Source organism: Anolis carolinensis, chromosome 2 (assembly GCF_035594765.1).
Source record: "Anolis carolinensis isolate JA03-04 chromosome 2, rAnoCar3.1.pri, whole genome shotgun sequence".
Lineage (NCBI taxonomy): Eukaryota > Metazoa > Chordata > Lepidosauria > Squamata > Dactyloidae > Anolis > Anolis carolinensis.
In genome coordinates this window covers 177464283-177481152 of record NC_085842.1, presented here as the reverse complement: position 1 = coordinate 177481152, position 16870 = coordinate 177464283, and the positions used below count along the sequence as shown (strand labels likewise).

The 16870-nt window shown below is 39.7% G+C and overlaps 1 protein-coding gene across 2 annotated transcripts in view; it reads left to right on the top strand.

The window, feature by feature from the left end:
• rgs9 (regulator of G protein signaling 9) overlaps positions 1–16253 on the top strand; it is a 127564-nt gene extending 111311 nt beyond the window's left edge. For both annotated transcript variants that reach the window (XM_062971154.1, XM_062971155.1), the window contains exon 19: positions 3020–16253. In XM_062971154.1, coding sequence (XP_062827224.1) covers positions 3020–3179 — 160 coding nt within the window. In that variant the 3' untranslated portion in view covers positions 3180–16253. The remainder of the gene's footprint in view (positions 1–3019) is intronic.
• The last annotated feature ends 617 nt before the right edge of the window (positions 16254–16870 follow it).

Here is a 16870-nt window from a genome sequence, read left to right as displayed (position 1 = left end):
ACTTCCATTTCTTTGAACGGTGTATTTAATATTTTGCCATCCGTTATTCTTTTGTCTTTGTTGTCTCAGAGAGTCTCTATTCTTTATGGTCCGAGGAAGTTCTATATCTTAGGCCCTTTCAATACTTTTCTCAAGTTATTATTTTAATTTTCTCTTTTTTAAGGTAATTTAATACCGGCTCCCAATTAGTCTGTTTCCTTAATTTATATGTATTATTGGCAAGGGAGTAGGAGAGAGTATCTATATTCCTAATATCTAAAATCTTATTAAATCAGGTATTAATTTCTGGGATTCCTGTTTCTCTCCACTTCTTTGCATAAATCATTCTGGCTGCTGTTACTAAGTAGTTGAACAGCACCTCCTTATTCTTATCCTTTTCAATATTTAACATGCCCAGAAGGAAATATTTAGGATTTAAGTCAATTTTAATTTGTAGAATCTTTTGAATTCTAGAGTGAATACCTTTCCAAAATATTTTGGCTTTCCTGCAGGTCCACCAGCTATGGAAGAAAGTTCCTTCATGAGTTCCACATTTCCAACATCTATTGGACGTATTTTTTAAATATTTTGACAGTTTTTAGGGTGTTAAGCACCACCTATAGAACATTTTTATCCAGTTTTCCTTTATATCTGTTGAATATGTTATTTTTAATCTATAATTCCATGCCTTCTCCCACTCATCCAATTTTATTGGTTTCCCTAGATTTTTGGCCCATTTGATCATATAATCTTTTACTAATTCGGTTTCAGTTGCCCATTCTAATAATTTCTTGTAAATTTTTGTTATAATTTTGTTTTCCAATTGAACACGAAACATGTCTGAAGTGTTTGAACTTTCAAATAATAATAATATAATAATAATAAAACTTTATTTATATACCGCCCTATCTCCCGGATGGGACTCAGGGCGGTTTACAGTTATAAAAGCAAACACAAACATTACATAACAACATAATACACATTATTAAACAAAGTAAAACAATACAATTATAACAATAAATCACACTTACATGACCAGATCAAGGGGATGGGAGCCATAAAACCAATATATTAAAATGTATCATTTTAGGCTAGGGAAATCTTGTGCAATATATTCAGGCCCAGAAATCGGCGGTAGTCCAATATAATTACTCAAAAACCTGCCGACACCACCAGGTCTTCAGTTCCTTACAGAAATTGGATAATGTAGGGGATTGCCTAATCTCTTTTGGCAGTGCATTCCAGAGCCAGGGGGCCACTGCCGAGAAGGCTCGTTCCCTCGTCCCCACCAGCCGCACTTGAGATGGTGGTGGGAGCACGAGAAGAGCCTTCCCGGAAGATCTCAAGGTCCGCACTGGCTCATAGGAGGAGATGCGGTCACGGAGATAGGTAGGGCCCGAGCCGTGTAGGGCTTTATAGGTCAAAACCTGCACCTTGAATTGGGCCCGGCACTACATGTGCGCATGCACGCATATGCACAGAGGTGCATCATCAACAACATGGACTTTCTGAAATCAACATAAGCTCTAACACAGAGATGAGGAACATGTGATCCTGGATGTCTTGATGATGGAACAACAGTCCATCAATATATGTAGCACACGCATTCTCCCATCAGACCTAACCAGCATAGTGTAACATGAGGGATGATGGAACTTATAGTCCAGCAACATTTGTTCACTGGTTTCCCATCCAAGAAGCCCTGTCCAAGAGCCTAGGTATACCCAATGCCCCTAATGTAGTGGTTCTCAACCTGTGGATCCCCAGGTGTTTTGGCCTACGACTCCCAGAATTCCCAGCCAGTTTACCAACTGTTAGGATTTCTGGGAGTTGAAGGTCAAAACACCTGGGGATTCACAGGTTGAGAACCACTGCCCTAATGACTCAGTTATGAATTCATGTTTAACTTTGAAAAACATCAAAGTCCCTTTTTCCTAGTCAGCAATACAAATTAAGAATTTTTTTTCTAGTTTCCATATTTCCTTAATGTCCAATAGTTAACTACTTAAAGACATAGCAAATACAGAAATTCCAGAGCAGCACAGCACTCCTTAAGATCCATTAGAATTAGTTGATGATATTAGTTAATAGATAGTAGAGTCTCACTTATCCAAGCTTCACTTATCCAAGTTTCTGTATTATCCAAGGCAGTCTGCCTTTTAGTAGTCATTGTTTTTGTCGTAAATGTTGCAATGTTTTGGTGCTAAATTCGTAAATACAATAATTACTACATAACATTACTGTGTATTGAACTGTTTTTTCTGACAATTGCTTGTAAAACATGATGTTTTGGTGCTTAATTTGTAAAATCATAATGTAATTTTATGTTTAATAGGCTTTTTTCTTAATCTCTCCTTATTATCCAAGATTTTCGCTTATCCAATGTTCTGCCGGCCCGTTTATCTTGGATAAGTGAGACTCTACTGTACATGAAAAGAGACCTGTCTTGGCTGATCGCCTAAAAGGCCCTGTCCAAAACATTTTGCTGCCTGAGGAAAAGAGCAAAATGGTATGCTGTCCTATTTCATGTACAGGAACAGCTGACCAGAGTGACAACTGAAGGTTATGTTGACACTGATCAACATTTTACACTGTAGTTCTGATAGCAAGCTAAGGGCCCTGTTTTGTTTTTGTTTTTAATTCTTATAGCGTTTTATAGTGTTTTTAGTGTTTTACAATTTTTTATGCTGATTTTATATTGGAAACCGCCCTGAGTCCCTTTCGGGAGAGAGGGCGGTATACAAATAAACTTTTACTTACTTACTTACTACTTTCTCGAAAATCTAACTGCTTCCCCTACTCAATAGCATTTTATTTAATGCAATTTCAGTTATTCATGAAGAGCTTTGAATCATAGAGTTCTGCTGGAGATCCTCCTTTATGGTTCTGTGGTAATAGGCAAATGTTGTAGAGGAGCATCCATTTTTGTGATGTTTCCAGAAAGATCGTAGCCAAAATCCTTGCTTGAATCCTACCTTACGTTTTCTGAAAGTCCTTTGAAAGATACCTGAATTGTGATTCATTTTCTTTTGCATTCCAGCTTCTTCTTCCAAATAAAAGTGGACATTCCCCTGGAGAACAAAATTTACCCCATAGACTCAGAAGAGGACCAAGAAAACGGTCACTGGGCTTACAAAGACTCTGCAAAAGAAGTGATCTGCCCGTGGGAGAACTTGACAGAAGAAGGGAAAGTTGGATAATAAGGAGCCTTTGAGACTATCAGGATGTGACCTACTTAAAATAACTAATTTTTTTCCTTTCCCTGAGTCAGCAGGTATAATCACCTACAGTTGGGCTGATAAATCAGGCTTGTTGAAAGCATGGGAACAATCAATGAGAGCCATCCAGCATCAAACCATCCAGGTTATAAATAATGATCTTAGATGCATATGTCTTTCCAAATTCAAAAAAATTGAGATGTCTTTCGACCTATTTCCTTTTTTGTCCTTAGATTTCAGCCCCATCACTTACAGGTTTCCTCATAACTCTTTAAGCACATTGAGCGTATTTCTAGAGGAATCTTTCCTGCCTGGTTAGTTTTTTTGGAACGCTTCAATTTTGTTATTGTATTTACTATGCTTGCTCTCCTTTTAGTAAACCAGGGTTTCATGTACATTTTAACTTGATGGCTAGACTAGCAGGGAATGTTAAGACCTACTAATGATTGCTCATTTCATATCGACCTGGCACAGTAATCCATGTTATTCATGTTAAACTAAGACATGTGATAACAATTATAATGATATACGACCCTTTTTTTGTTTTATTCTAGCAGCAAATTGTTCAGATTCAAGGAAAAAGAGGATGTATTTGTGTGTGAGAGAGAGACAAGAGCATGCACAATGTATTAGCTCAACTGATAAGATTGATAGTAGTTAAACTGTGATCCTGCCGTCCTTTAAAGTACAGTAGAGTCTCGCTTATCCAACGTAAATGGGCCGGCCAAATGTTGGATAAGCGAATATGTTGGATAATAAGGAGAGATTAAGGAAAAGCCTATTAAACATCAAATTAGTTTATGATTTTACAAATTAAGCACCAAAACATCATGTTATACAACAAATTTGACAAAAAAGTAGTTCAACACACATTAATGCTCTGTAGTAATTACTGTATTTATGAATTTAGCACCAAAATATCATGATGTATTGAAAACATTGACTACAAAAATGCGTTGGATAATCCAGAATGTTGGATAAGCGAGTGTTGGATAAGTGAGACTCTACTGTATTTAGATATCTATGCTACCTTGGAAACATTGTTTTCAGGGGTTCTTTCCCCCACAGTGATTTGCCTATGGACTTTATCACATGAAGTCCTTATTCCTTGGTGATTACATGATGACAAATAACAGAAACATGCCGGCCACGTGACCTTGGAGATGTCTATGGACAATGCCGGCTCTTCGGCTTAGAAATGGAATGAGCACCAACCTCCAGAGTCGGACACAACTAGACTTAATGTCAGGGGAAAAACTTTACTTTTACCTTTAACGAGGGATTGATTAATTGTGGGGAGAAGACAGATTGGCAGCAGGATGCACACAATGGCTTGTGATAGGGACATGTCCGTTCAGCTTCAATACTGGTTTCCCTGCCTTTTGTGATAAAATCTTATGTCTCTTTCAGAGAGCCTTAGAGCCACCCTGAGTTCCCTCGAGGAGATAGGGCAGGCTAAAATTAAAGCATTATTATTATTATTATTATTATTATTATTATTATTATTATTATTATTATTATTTTATTATGACACAGCAAACAAGATAGACATGCTGGACTTCATATCACAAAATCACAAGTCGAACACTTCCCAAGTGTCTAGGACTGTGTGATGTATTTTCGGATGATGTGCACAGATCCCAGTTGGGTGGCCTTTTGCAGTTGGCAGATCGTAATTTTGTCAATGTCTATTGTTTCCAAATGCCGGCTGAGATCTTTTGGCATGGCACCCAATGTGCCGATCACCACCGGGACCACATGCACTGGTTTCTGCCAGAGTCTTTGAAGTTCAATCTTGAGGTCCTGATAGCGGCTGAGTTTTTCCTGTTGTTTTTCATCAATGCGACTGTCACCTGGGATGGCAACATCAATGATCCAAACCTTTTTCTTTTCCACAACTGTGATGTCTGGTGTGTTGTGTTCCAGAACTTTGTCAGTCTGGATTCGGAAGTCCCACAGTATCTTTGCGTGCTCATTTTCCAATACTTTTGCAGGTTTGTGATCCCACCAGTTCTTTACTGCTGGCAGGTGGTACTTGAGGCATTACTACTACTACTACTACTACTACTACTACTGTCTGTATCAACCTTTGTTCATGCCCCCTCCTTCCACAACCAAGCCAGTGGGCAATAGATTACACTTTGGGGTTAATGTTAAGGAGGCTATCTAGCATGCTTAATTCATTTTGAGAAATAATAATAATTTATTTATTACCTACCTTTCCTTTCAGCTTAAGGCATGGCACAGCATAGCCAAGTACATCTATAAAATCACATATTAAACCATAGCTAAAATGCAACCATAAAAGCATGTATTATATAAACATTAAAATACCTAAGACAAAAGTTGGAACAAATAATGTGATTTAAAAGTTAGTTAAGACGGACTGATCTTCAGTTGTGTTTTAAATTCTGACAGTTCATTTAGCTATTGGAGCTCTTCCGGAAGGTCATTCCATAGCCTTTTGTATCTTGCATAGCTCCTTTAAAGTTCAAACTGGAGTCATCATTAAAGGAGAACCACCAGTTATCATTGTAGCTAATGTATTTGTTGTGAATTACTGTGACCTTAATCCTGTGGTTTATTCTATCCTAGAGTAGAACCCACTGAACAATGGGTAAACATCTAAGTAAATCACTGGGTCTGTTCTAGTTGGGGCTAACAGTAGTATTCGGGTCTCTGTGTTTGTGTAATTGCAAAACATGACCTTTTAAGTGTCCCCCGCACAAATCCAGTAGAGAAAAATGGTTGAATGCAATGGTAACTTGCATTGCTTTGATAGTTAACACTCTGGTTTTAAGAAAAGGCACTCTGCACCAGATTAGCCAAAGCACAATAACTCTCACTGTTGTAAAAATAGTCTTTATTTAAAAAGGAAAGAACGCAAATTGATTGCTAGATAATGCAAGCAACTGTAAAGCCAAAGAACACAGAGAATGACTTACCTAGGATTCATCTCAGAACAGCAACAAATTATGGAAGATATCTGTTTACTTCAGACCTTGCAAAACAATTTAAGAATAAGCTGAAGCTAATGAAACATCCTATCTACTCACACCTCTATCCATTTCACTTTCAGTTGTTCCTGGATTGAGGATGGGAGCAAAGCCACATAGCAGGCCACATAATTGAAACAGCAGCTACAGCATACCACTTCTGTAGTTTGCAAAGGAATCTTATGCAGATTGAGTTTCTGTCATCTGAAATACTTGTTACCAGAAGTGTTTCGGATTTTGGATTTTTAAAATATCTGTATTTTGATATACATAAAGATATATCATGGAGGGGGGACCCAAGTCTGAACACAAAATTCATTTGTGTTTCATATATATTTTATACACATAGTCTAAAGAGAATCTTATACAATATTTTGTAATTAGTTTGTGCAGGAAACAAAGTTTGTGTACACTGAAACATCAGAAAGCAAAGGTGTTACAGTAGAGTCTCACTTATCCAACATAAATGGGCCGGCAGAATGTTGGATAAGCGAATATGTTGGATAATAAGGAGGGATTAAGCAAAAGCCTATTAAACATCAAATTAGGTTATGGTTTTACAAATTAAGCACCAAAACATCATGTTATACAACAAATTTGACAGAAAAAGTAGTTCAATACGCAGTAATGCTGTGTAGTAATTACTGTATTTACGAATTTAGCACCAAAATATCACGATGTATTGAAAACATTGACTACAAAAATGCATTGGATAATGCAGAACGTTGGATAAGCGAGTGTTGGATAAGTAAGACTCTACTGTACTATCTCAGCCACCAATGTGGAAAATTTAGAATTTTAGAGTATTATGGAATTCCAGACAAAAGATGCCCAACCTATAGCACTTTTGAGACTAATTGAGTATGCCAGCAGTTTCAGCTGATAAAATAGACACTTCTCTGAAGATGCCAGCCACAGATGCTGGTGAATGTCAGGAGAAAATGCTGTTAGAACACGGCCATACAGTCTACAAAAGCTTATGCTAGAAATATGGTTCTCCTGGTAAGTCTCGAAGGTGCTAAAGGGTCCCACTGTATGCTATTACAGACTAACAAGGCAAAGTCTTTAAAGATCTCTGTGTCTGGCAATTCTGTCTGAAATGTAGAGAGCAGTAGAACCATTTACTCTCCACCCACTTTCCTAAACAGAGCTTTATGGAGGACTTAACAGTAGTTTGTTGTTTGTTTGTCCAACTCTTTGTGAGCTCATGGACCAGCCCACGCCAGAGTTCGCTGTCGGCCGTGGCCACCCCCAGTTACTTCATGGTCAAACCAGTCACTTCAAGGATACTATCCATCCATCTTGCCCTTTGTCGGCCCGTCTTCCTTTTTCCTTTCATTTTCCCTGCATCATTCTCTTCTCCAAGCTTTCCTGTCTTCTCATGATGTGGCCAAAGTACTTCATCTTTAATATCCTTCCCTCCAGTGAGCAGCCGGGCATTAATTCCTGGAGTATGGCCTAGTTGGATCTTCTTGTGGTCCAAGGCACTCAGAATTTTCCTCCTACACCACAGTACAAAAGCGTCTATCTTCCTTCGCTCAGCCTTCCTTATGGTCCTGCTCTCGCATCGATAGGTTACTTTCTGCACATATATACTGTTATGAAGGTTTCAGATGGCTCCCAAAGTGATGGTAGTGGTGTTGACATTCATGTAAACTATTTTGCAATTCATTCAGCTATAGTTTCTGGTAAGAATTCATCACATTTAAATTTTCACACAATGCTCATCATCACCATTACATAATCAGCACTCCATAGCCATAGATTCTGCACACACAACCTTCCATAGCTTGAAAAAATATATATATTTTTAAAAAATGAAAGCAAACTTTGATTTTGCCATTTTATATAATACAATATATGTAATACAATATATAATGTTTGGTGTATGTAGAATAAATATATATTCTGTCTTTCATTACCTAATGATTGATCCATATATATTTGTTTAAGGATAAGATATTTTGATTTATCCTCAGCTTTCTATACTGCATGGTTTATGATAATGTTTTATCATATTTATTACCATTCCTTCAAAGATCTCAGGATGATACATCATGTCTAGAACTTCTGAAGGAACTGTGGAGTCAACTAGGAACCCATTGCATTTCAGGTTCTTTTAAAGAAATATGACTTACAGATGGTCCCAGCAGGCAGAGTGAAAGTCACTGTCAGGAATGGATTAAAATATAAAGACATGATGTAGTAATTTGAGCATTGTACTATGATTCCTTAGTGGCTGCGGTGGCATGGCAGGTTAAACCACTAAGCGGCGGTTTGAGTCCACAGGATGGGGTGAGCTCCCGTTGCTAGCCCCAGCTTCTGCCAATCTAGCAGTTTGAAAACAAGCAAATAATAATAATAATAATAATAATAATAATAATAATAATAATAAAACTTTATTTATACTCCGCCACCATCTCCCCAATGGGGACTCGGGGCGGCTTACATGGGGCCACGCCCAAAACAATACAATGTAAACAGCATATAAAAGAACAGCACACCACAATACAGTAAACAATACAGTAAATAATATCCATTACAAAATAAAACAAGGAGACAATAAAAACAAGGGCAGACCACATGAACATTAAGTTAAAACTCGGGGTGAGAAAGACATAAAAATAAAAACCACAGCGAACAGGGTCATAAGGGAGTGGGGTATTCTGGAGGATAGATATTAGGGGGAGCAACGGAAAAGAAATATAAAATGGTTACTCTCCAAAAGCGCAGCGAAAGAGCCATGTTTTCAAGTCTTTCTTGAAGGCTGCTAGTGTGGGGGCTTGCCTAATCTCCGCAGGCAGAGAATTCCACAATCGGGGGGCCACAGCAGAAAAGGCCCTCTCCCTTGTTCCCACAAATGTGAGTAGATCAATAAGTACTGCTTCAGTGGGAAGGTAATGGCGCTCCCTGAAGTCATGCTGGCCATATGACCTAGGAGGTATCTGTGGAAAATGCCAGCTCTTCAGCTTAGAAATGGAGATGAGGATCACCCTCCAAAGTCAGATTTGACTAGACTTAATGTCAAGGGAAAACCTTTACCTTTACTTTACTATGATTCTGGAAAACAGATTGAAATCCTCATTTCACCACTGAGACCCAGTTGATCACCTTGGACAAGCCATAATCTTTCATCCTCAGAGGAAGGCAAAAGCAAAAATGCTCTGAACGAAACCTTGTCAAAAACTCTATGATTGGTTCATTTTAGGGTTAACATAAGTTATAGTTGACTTGAAGGCACACAACAAAAATAAAGAGCAGAGAAGGAGAGTACATTTGAAAATACAATATTCTAAAAATTGCCAACTCTCCAATCCCCATTTTCTTCATGCCAAGAAACCCTGACAAAATATTATTTTCTGTACAGAACATGCTGATTGCCATATGGAGATTTTTTGCACAGAATAGGTTCTGAATTGTGACTAGGCTTTGAAAGCTATGGGGTGTTGATGGGGGAGAGACATGGGGCGCTTCCAGACAGCACTAAATCATGGGTTTTAAACAGGGGCAAAAAATCCCAGGACTCCAAAAGAGGTCCATATACAAACCTGTTAGTCTTGGGATTTCTGCCTCCCTTGTCCAGACTTGCTGCTTTGTTCCGAGATTTAGAAGCTCCCAAGATGGCCACTGTGGGACTTCCACCGGAAACCTCGATAGCTTTTTAAAAAAAGCCCTGAGATGCGGATGTATGGATATGCGGATGTCTGCAGAAGTTCCATTCTTTTTTCTGGCCAGAAAATCTGTGCACTCCAGACATTTCATAAAGTATCTGCCACACAAACAAACCTAATGGGTAGGACCACTATTGCCCAAGTCAGCACTGTACAAAAAAAAAAAAGGAAAAAGGAACTCACACCTTCAAGCCAAGAACAGAACTTTGTCATTATTGACACTTTTTAGAGCCTGGCTGTCTGGCCATATGTCCAGACAGATTTGGTTGGGTACTTGTGGCATCAAACAACAGGGTGCTGTTGCTGGCTGTTTCTATTAGCCACCTGCATGACCTTGGCTCTCAATATTTACATTCCTCTCCAGCACGTCCATGTCCCAACAGCCAATAGTAAAATTTTGCCATTTACTAAACTGTACCCATCTTGTCAGCATACACCCAATGAGGAACCAACATGTATAACCTGGCAACATCATCCTGTTGTTCCCTGGCACAAGTACACCATGAAACCTGTCTGCACAGATAGATGGCCATACATTTATTTATTTATTATTGTATTTATATTCCGCCCTTCTCATCCCGAAGGGGACTCAGGGCGGATCACATTATACACACATAGGGCAAACATTCAATGCCCATAAACACATCAAACAGAGACTGAGACAGACAGACGCAGAGGCAGTTTAACCTCCTGAGGGGATGTTCGATTCTGGCCACGGGGGGAGCAGCTGCTTCATCATCCACTCTGACGGCACTTCCTCATTCCAGGCCATAAATTAGTTAAACTTGCCTCCCCACTTTTTTAATAAGTGGTACCTTATTTCCTACTTGATAGATGCAACTATCTTTCGGGTTGCTAGGTCAGCAACGAGCAGGGGCTATTTTTTATTTTTAATTGACGGGTGCTCACCCCGCCACGGGCTGGCCTCGAACTCATGACCTCATGGTCAGAGTGATTTATTGCAGCTGCTCAACAGCCTGCGCCACAGCCCGGCCCCATGAAGGTCTGACTAACTACAGTAATGATGACATTCTGTTCCTGGTTTGAAAGTGTCTGTTCCTGTTTCATTGTGTACTACTTAATGTGAAAGTACTTGTGGCACCTTAGGATCTTCATTTTTCTGCCATAAACTTAATTAAACAGCTGAAGGACGAAGTTCCTCTTCCCAGAACAAAGTTTTTTGCTTTCTACTCAAGTGTCACCTTCTTTTTAGGAACCAACCAATCAGGAACAAACATCTAAAACCCGGGAACATACCCAGATAAAAAATCCTGTGATTTCCGATTGTAGGGACATACAGAAATGCGAAGATCCGGATATTTGGCTAAAACCGCAATATTCCCGCACCTAGAAATCTCGTGTTCTTGCCTTTTGTAGAGATTGCTTCAGGATTTACAAGGAATGGCATCTGGCCACCCTTCTGTTTGCTGCTTGGAGCTCCTGGGATAAAGGTACTGTCTGGATGGGCCCATGGTGAGCTTTGAGGAAAAGGCCAAAATATAATCCAGATAAATATTATCTGTCCTTCAGGGGCATGTGTTTGGTGATTATTGGGCCAAACAGGCAATTAAGTAATGTCAACAATTTTGTTGCTAATGCTAGACTTTCCCCAAAGGCATAGGGCCAAAATTTTGGAAAGGTCAGCCTGGGCATTATTAGCACATAGAGCAAAACTCTCTTCCAATTTGTAGCCTTCCCATCAAAGAACTAAAAAAAAAAAAAAGGGGGGGGGGCGGTTAACTGAGGAAGAAATTAGGCTAAAAGTTGAAGAAGACTTTAATTTGTAAGAAAAAGAGCTAAATAATTGATGCAGCCTCAGTGCCAAAGGTAATTTCAGCTGCTCTCTCTCCCTCTCTCGTACAAAGACATTTAGCATTGATTGAGATCAAAGTATTTAAAACCCCTGCTGTTGAACTGAAAGGCAAAACTTTCAGCTGCCTTTCTCTGCTCTAATAATATCGTCTTTATGTAGTTAATAAACTGCACACTTCAGTCAAACTATATCATTACAGAAGACTTAGGGAGCTAATAATTTAAAAGCAAAGAAGCGCCTCTGTTCTTTGCTTTGAACTAAACAACATTCTGTTGAATGAGGGCGACATCAAAGCTTTGTCACTATTACCAGTGTGGCTGGAGCAGAGGGTCTCGCCGAGTGTGTACTTCAGTCATCTGAGGCGAAGGGGAAGCACGGAGAGGAGGGAAGGGAAGGTTGAGATTAAAGATACTGCCTTATCAAGCCACAGGCAGAGCCAGGTGTTTTCTTTTTCTGCTGCGCAAGCATCAGGTGGCTTGCTTATCAATGAGTTTGCTTGTTAAATGTATGTACATGAATTAGGCTGGGCGGCTCTTGGCTCCAGCCAGGTTTATTAGCAGCCTTTCATTCCCTTCCCGCTAACATTTTTCCTTTTGATAGAAAAAAAATGGGTACAGACAGACACACGCACACTTAATTTTTTTAATTTATAGCTCGCTCATCCAATCCTTTCCAACAAAAGGCCACCCAAGATGACTAATGACAACATAATTCCATTAAAAGCAATACTATTAAAACAAGATGGATTAGCAATAGTTCAAACATGCCAATAAAAGATGAATCATAGGGTTGGAAGAGACCACATGGGCTATCTAGTCCAACCCCCTGCCATGCAGGAAAAGCACAATCAAAGTATCCCTGACAGATTGCCATCCAGCGTCTGTTTAAAAGTTTCCAAGAAAGGAGCTTCCACCACACCCCAAGGCAGAGAGTTCCACTGTTGAGCAGCTCATATGGTCAGGAAGTTCTTCCTAATATTCAGGTGGAATCTCCTTTCTTGTAATTTGAACCCATTGCTCTGAGTCCTAGTTTCCAAGGCAGCAAAAAACAAGCCTGTTCCCTCTTCCTTATGACACTCTTTCACATATTTATACATGGCTAACATATCTCCTCTCAACCTTCTCTTCTGCAGGCTACACATACCCAGTCCTTTAAGACGCTCCTCATAGGGCATAGTCTCCAAATCTTTGATCATTTTAGTCTCCCTCCTCTGGACGCCTTCCAGCTTGTCAATATCTCTTTTCAACTGTGGTGCTCAGAATTGGACACAGTATTCCAGATGAAGTCTAACTAAAGCAGAATAGAAAGGCACCATGACTTCTCTGGATCTAGACACTATACTCCTTTTGATGCAGCCCAAAATCCCATTGGCTTTTAAAGCTGCTGCATCACACTGTTGGCTCATGTTCAACTTGCTGTCCACGAAGATTCCAAGATCTTTTTCACATGGACTGTTGTTGAGCCAGGCATCATCCATTTTGTATCTTTGCATTTCATTTTTTCTAAATGTATCTTAGAAAAATGTAAGTATCTTACATTTATACTTGTTGAAATTTATTTTGTTAGTTTCGGCCCATCTTTCTCATCTGTTGAGGCCATTCTGAATTCTGATCCTGTCCTCTGGAGTATTAACTATGCCTCTTAATTTGGTGTCATCTGCAAACATCTGTCCGTCCTCTAAACCTTCATCTAAGTCAGTGGTTCTCGACCTGGGGTCCCCAGATGGTTTTGGCCTTCAACTCTCAGAACTCCTAACAGCTGATAAACTGTCTGGGATTTCTGGGAGTTGTAGGCCAAAAACATCGGGGGACCCCAGGTTGAGAGTAAAGATGTTGAACAGTACTGGGTCCAGGACTGAAGCCTGCCACAGTCCACTAGTCACTTCTTTCCAGGATGAAGAGGAACCATTGATGAGCACTCTTTGGGTTCAGTCGCTTAAGCAATTACTGATCCACCTAAAAGTAGCATCGTCTAGCCCACATTTGACTAATTTGCTTGCAAGAAAATTATGGGGGACTTTGTCAAAGGCCTTATTGAAATCAAGATATGCTACATCCACAGCATTCCCTGCATCTATCAAGCTTGCAACTCTAGCAAAACAGAGATAAGATTAGTCTGGTATGACTTGTTTTTGAGAAATCCATTTTGACTTTTAGTGATCACAGCATTCCTTTCTAAGTGATTGCAGATTTAAATCACTTTCTAAATAAAAAGATGCTTGTCTGCTGGTGTAAGAGCAGTTGTTAACTGTCTTTAAGTCAACTTTGATTCATGGTAACTCCGTGAATAGTGTGACCTCTAAGTCACACTATTATCAACAGCCCTGGATAGCATCATGGCTTCCTTGCTTGAGTCTATCTGCCCAGAATTCTCTTTTACTTCTGTCTTCTGCCCTGATAAACATTTCCACTGAGTCAGGGCTTCTCATGATATGGCCAAAGTATGACAGTCTCTAAGGGTTAGTCAACTTGGCTTATGGAAAGGGTTTGGACTTGATTGTTCTTTAATGTGTGCCTTCATACCATTTATAATCATGGTAGGGTTTTGCCTTTGTTTTCGTCTGTGGCTGAGAATGTGACTTGCCCAAGGACATCTAATGGATTTCTTTGCCCAAGTGCAGATTTGAATCCTGGACTCCAGAGATGTAGTCCAACACTCAAACCACTATACCATGCTCACACTTTCATTTTGCTCTATGAATCTCATCACATTAATGAGGTCTGCATTCTGATTCACCAGCCTCCGTAGTGAATCGGGGGCCCCATGGCTGGCTGGCAGCTGATGCTTCCCCATCACATGTGGGGAAGCATTGCTATGCAGCTTTTCCCTATGGTAGCCTGTTGTTCCAAATGAAACATGGAGACGCTATCATATTGGTGGTGCAGTGTGCCCCAGTTGACACACGAAGCCTATTGGATGTAAAGTTATGTCATGTGATAGTCGACATGGGGTTCCATGGGTCAACTGCAGTGGCAACGTCCTACGACGTTAGATTTTCCACATGTGATGAGGCCGTAAGATCCATGTACTGCATTTGTTTGTTTTTCAAGTCCATTGTATCTATAGAACTCTTCCCCGGCACTGCATTTCAAATGAATTTTATTTTGATAGCAGCTTCCTTCACTGTCCAGCTTTTGCAAGCATGTATACAAATGGGAAGTATGGTGACATGAACAATTTTAACTTTAGTATTCAATGATTTCAGGACCTTGTCTAGTCCCTTCATAGCTGCCCTACTTCTTCTGATGGCTTGACCACAGCTTCCATTCTGATTAATGATTACTTTCTGGATAACCCTCGTATTTCCCATGAAAGCAAAGTAATGCTCAAAATTCTTTTTAGATTATAAGGAACTACTTTTATCACATATGTAGTGAGAATTGCAGTTGATGGGTTTGATTCAATCAGTGTTTGCATTGACTGATTTTGCTACATCTCTCCTCACTAGTAATGCCATCTAATTTCTTGTTAGAGTTTCATTATCTGAGTAAGACACTGTGATTCTCTGACTTTGCTCCTGTCCACTTTAGCTCACTCACCTCAAATATCCCGATCTCCTCATAACCTCTTATCCACCATTGGTGGACTGTAGGAGTGATTTGCATACAAACCTGCACAGGATCCTAAGCAAAAAAATAAAATAAAAAATAAAATAAAAATTAAGACAAAGTGGTACCATTCCAGTTCCAATTCTGTTATGTGTTTTCTGTTACAACACTATAACCACTATGAGCTTGCCCAACTTTCTCTGATTTTGAAAGCCAAGCACAGTCAGTCCTGGTTATGACAAAGGTCTCCAGAGACCCATAATTATAGTGCTATTTCCCCATTTTAATTGCCATGCTTTCATCTTACGGCAGTGGTTCTCAACCTTTGTGTCCCCAGATGTTTTGGCCTTCAACTCCCAGAAATCCTAACAGCTGGTAAAATGGCTGGAATTTCTGGGAGTTGTAGGCCAAAACACCTGGGAACCCACAGGTTGAGAACTACTGTCCTAGGGGATCCTGGGATCTGCAGTTTGCTGAGATTTCTGGCAGAGTTAAAGGCCTCTCCTTCAACTGCCAATCACAGGATTTCATAGTACAGTACATAACCTTGCCACTGTGCCAGTTAAAAGTGGGATAATAATCACATCATAATTGTGTAGTGCAATGGGTCCCAGATAAAATTATGAGAGTCCTTTCTAAAACCTTGGAAAGGTATTGCTGCCAGCCAGAGTGGGCAATAAAGCAATGGACCAAAGTGTCCATTGAAGTGGTACATTGTATTTTCCCTTTTCCTTTTTTCTTTACTTTGCACTTTCATCCCATGCCCTTATTCCTTAGCTACAGCTTGCACTATGCCTTTCCCTTCTTCTTGTTTACAGTTGGCCATGTTTTTACAACAGTTGACACTATAGGTCATTGGGCACTGTTCTGAGTTCAAATTGTTGTTTTAATACTACTGGTTGTATTTTGTATTGTACTGTATGTTTATTTTATGCATTGTTTTAGGCACTTTGTGCTATATGTAAGCTGCCTTGAGTCCCTTTGGGGAGATGGAGGTGAATGACAAAAATAAAGAATTTGTTGTTGTTGTTGTTGTTGTTATTATTATTATTTTATTGTATGACACAGCAAACAAGATAGACATGGTGGATTTCATATCACAAAATCACAAATCGAACACTTCCCAAGTGTCTAGGACTGTGTGATGTATTTTCGGATGATGCGTGCAGATCCCAGTAGGGTGGCCTTTTGCAGTTGGCAGATCGTAATTTTGTCAATGTCTATTGTTTCCAAATGCCGGCTGAGATATTTTGGCACGGCACCCAGTGTGCCCATCACCACCGGGACCACCTGCACTGGTTTCTGCCAGAATCTTCGAAGTTCAATCTTGAGGTCCTGATAGCGGCTGAGTTTTTCCTGTTGTTTTTCGTCAATGCGACTGTCACCTGGGATGGCAACATCAATGATCCAACCCTTTTTCTTTTCCACAACTGTGATGTCTGGTGTGTTGTGTTCCAGAACTTTGTCAGTCTGGATTCGGAAGTCCCGCAGTATCTTTGCGTGTTCATTTTCCACAACCTTTGCAGGTTTGTGATCCCACCAGTTCTTTACTGCAGGGAGGTGGTACTTGAGGCATAAGTTCCAAGGAATCATCATCATTATTATTATTAGCTCATGTATAACATCTTAAACTCTGTCCTTCAGA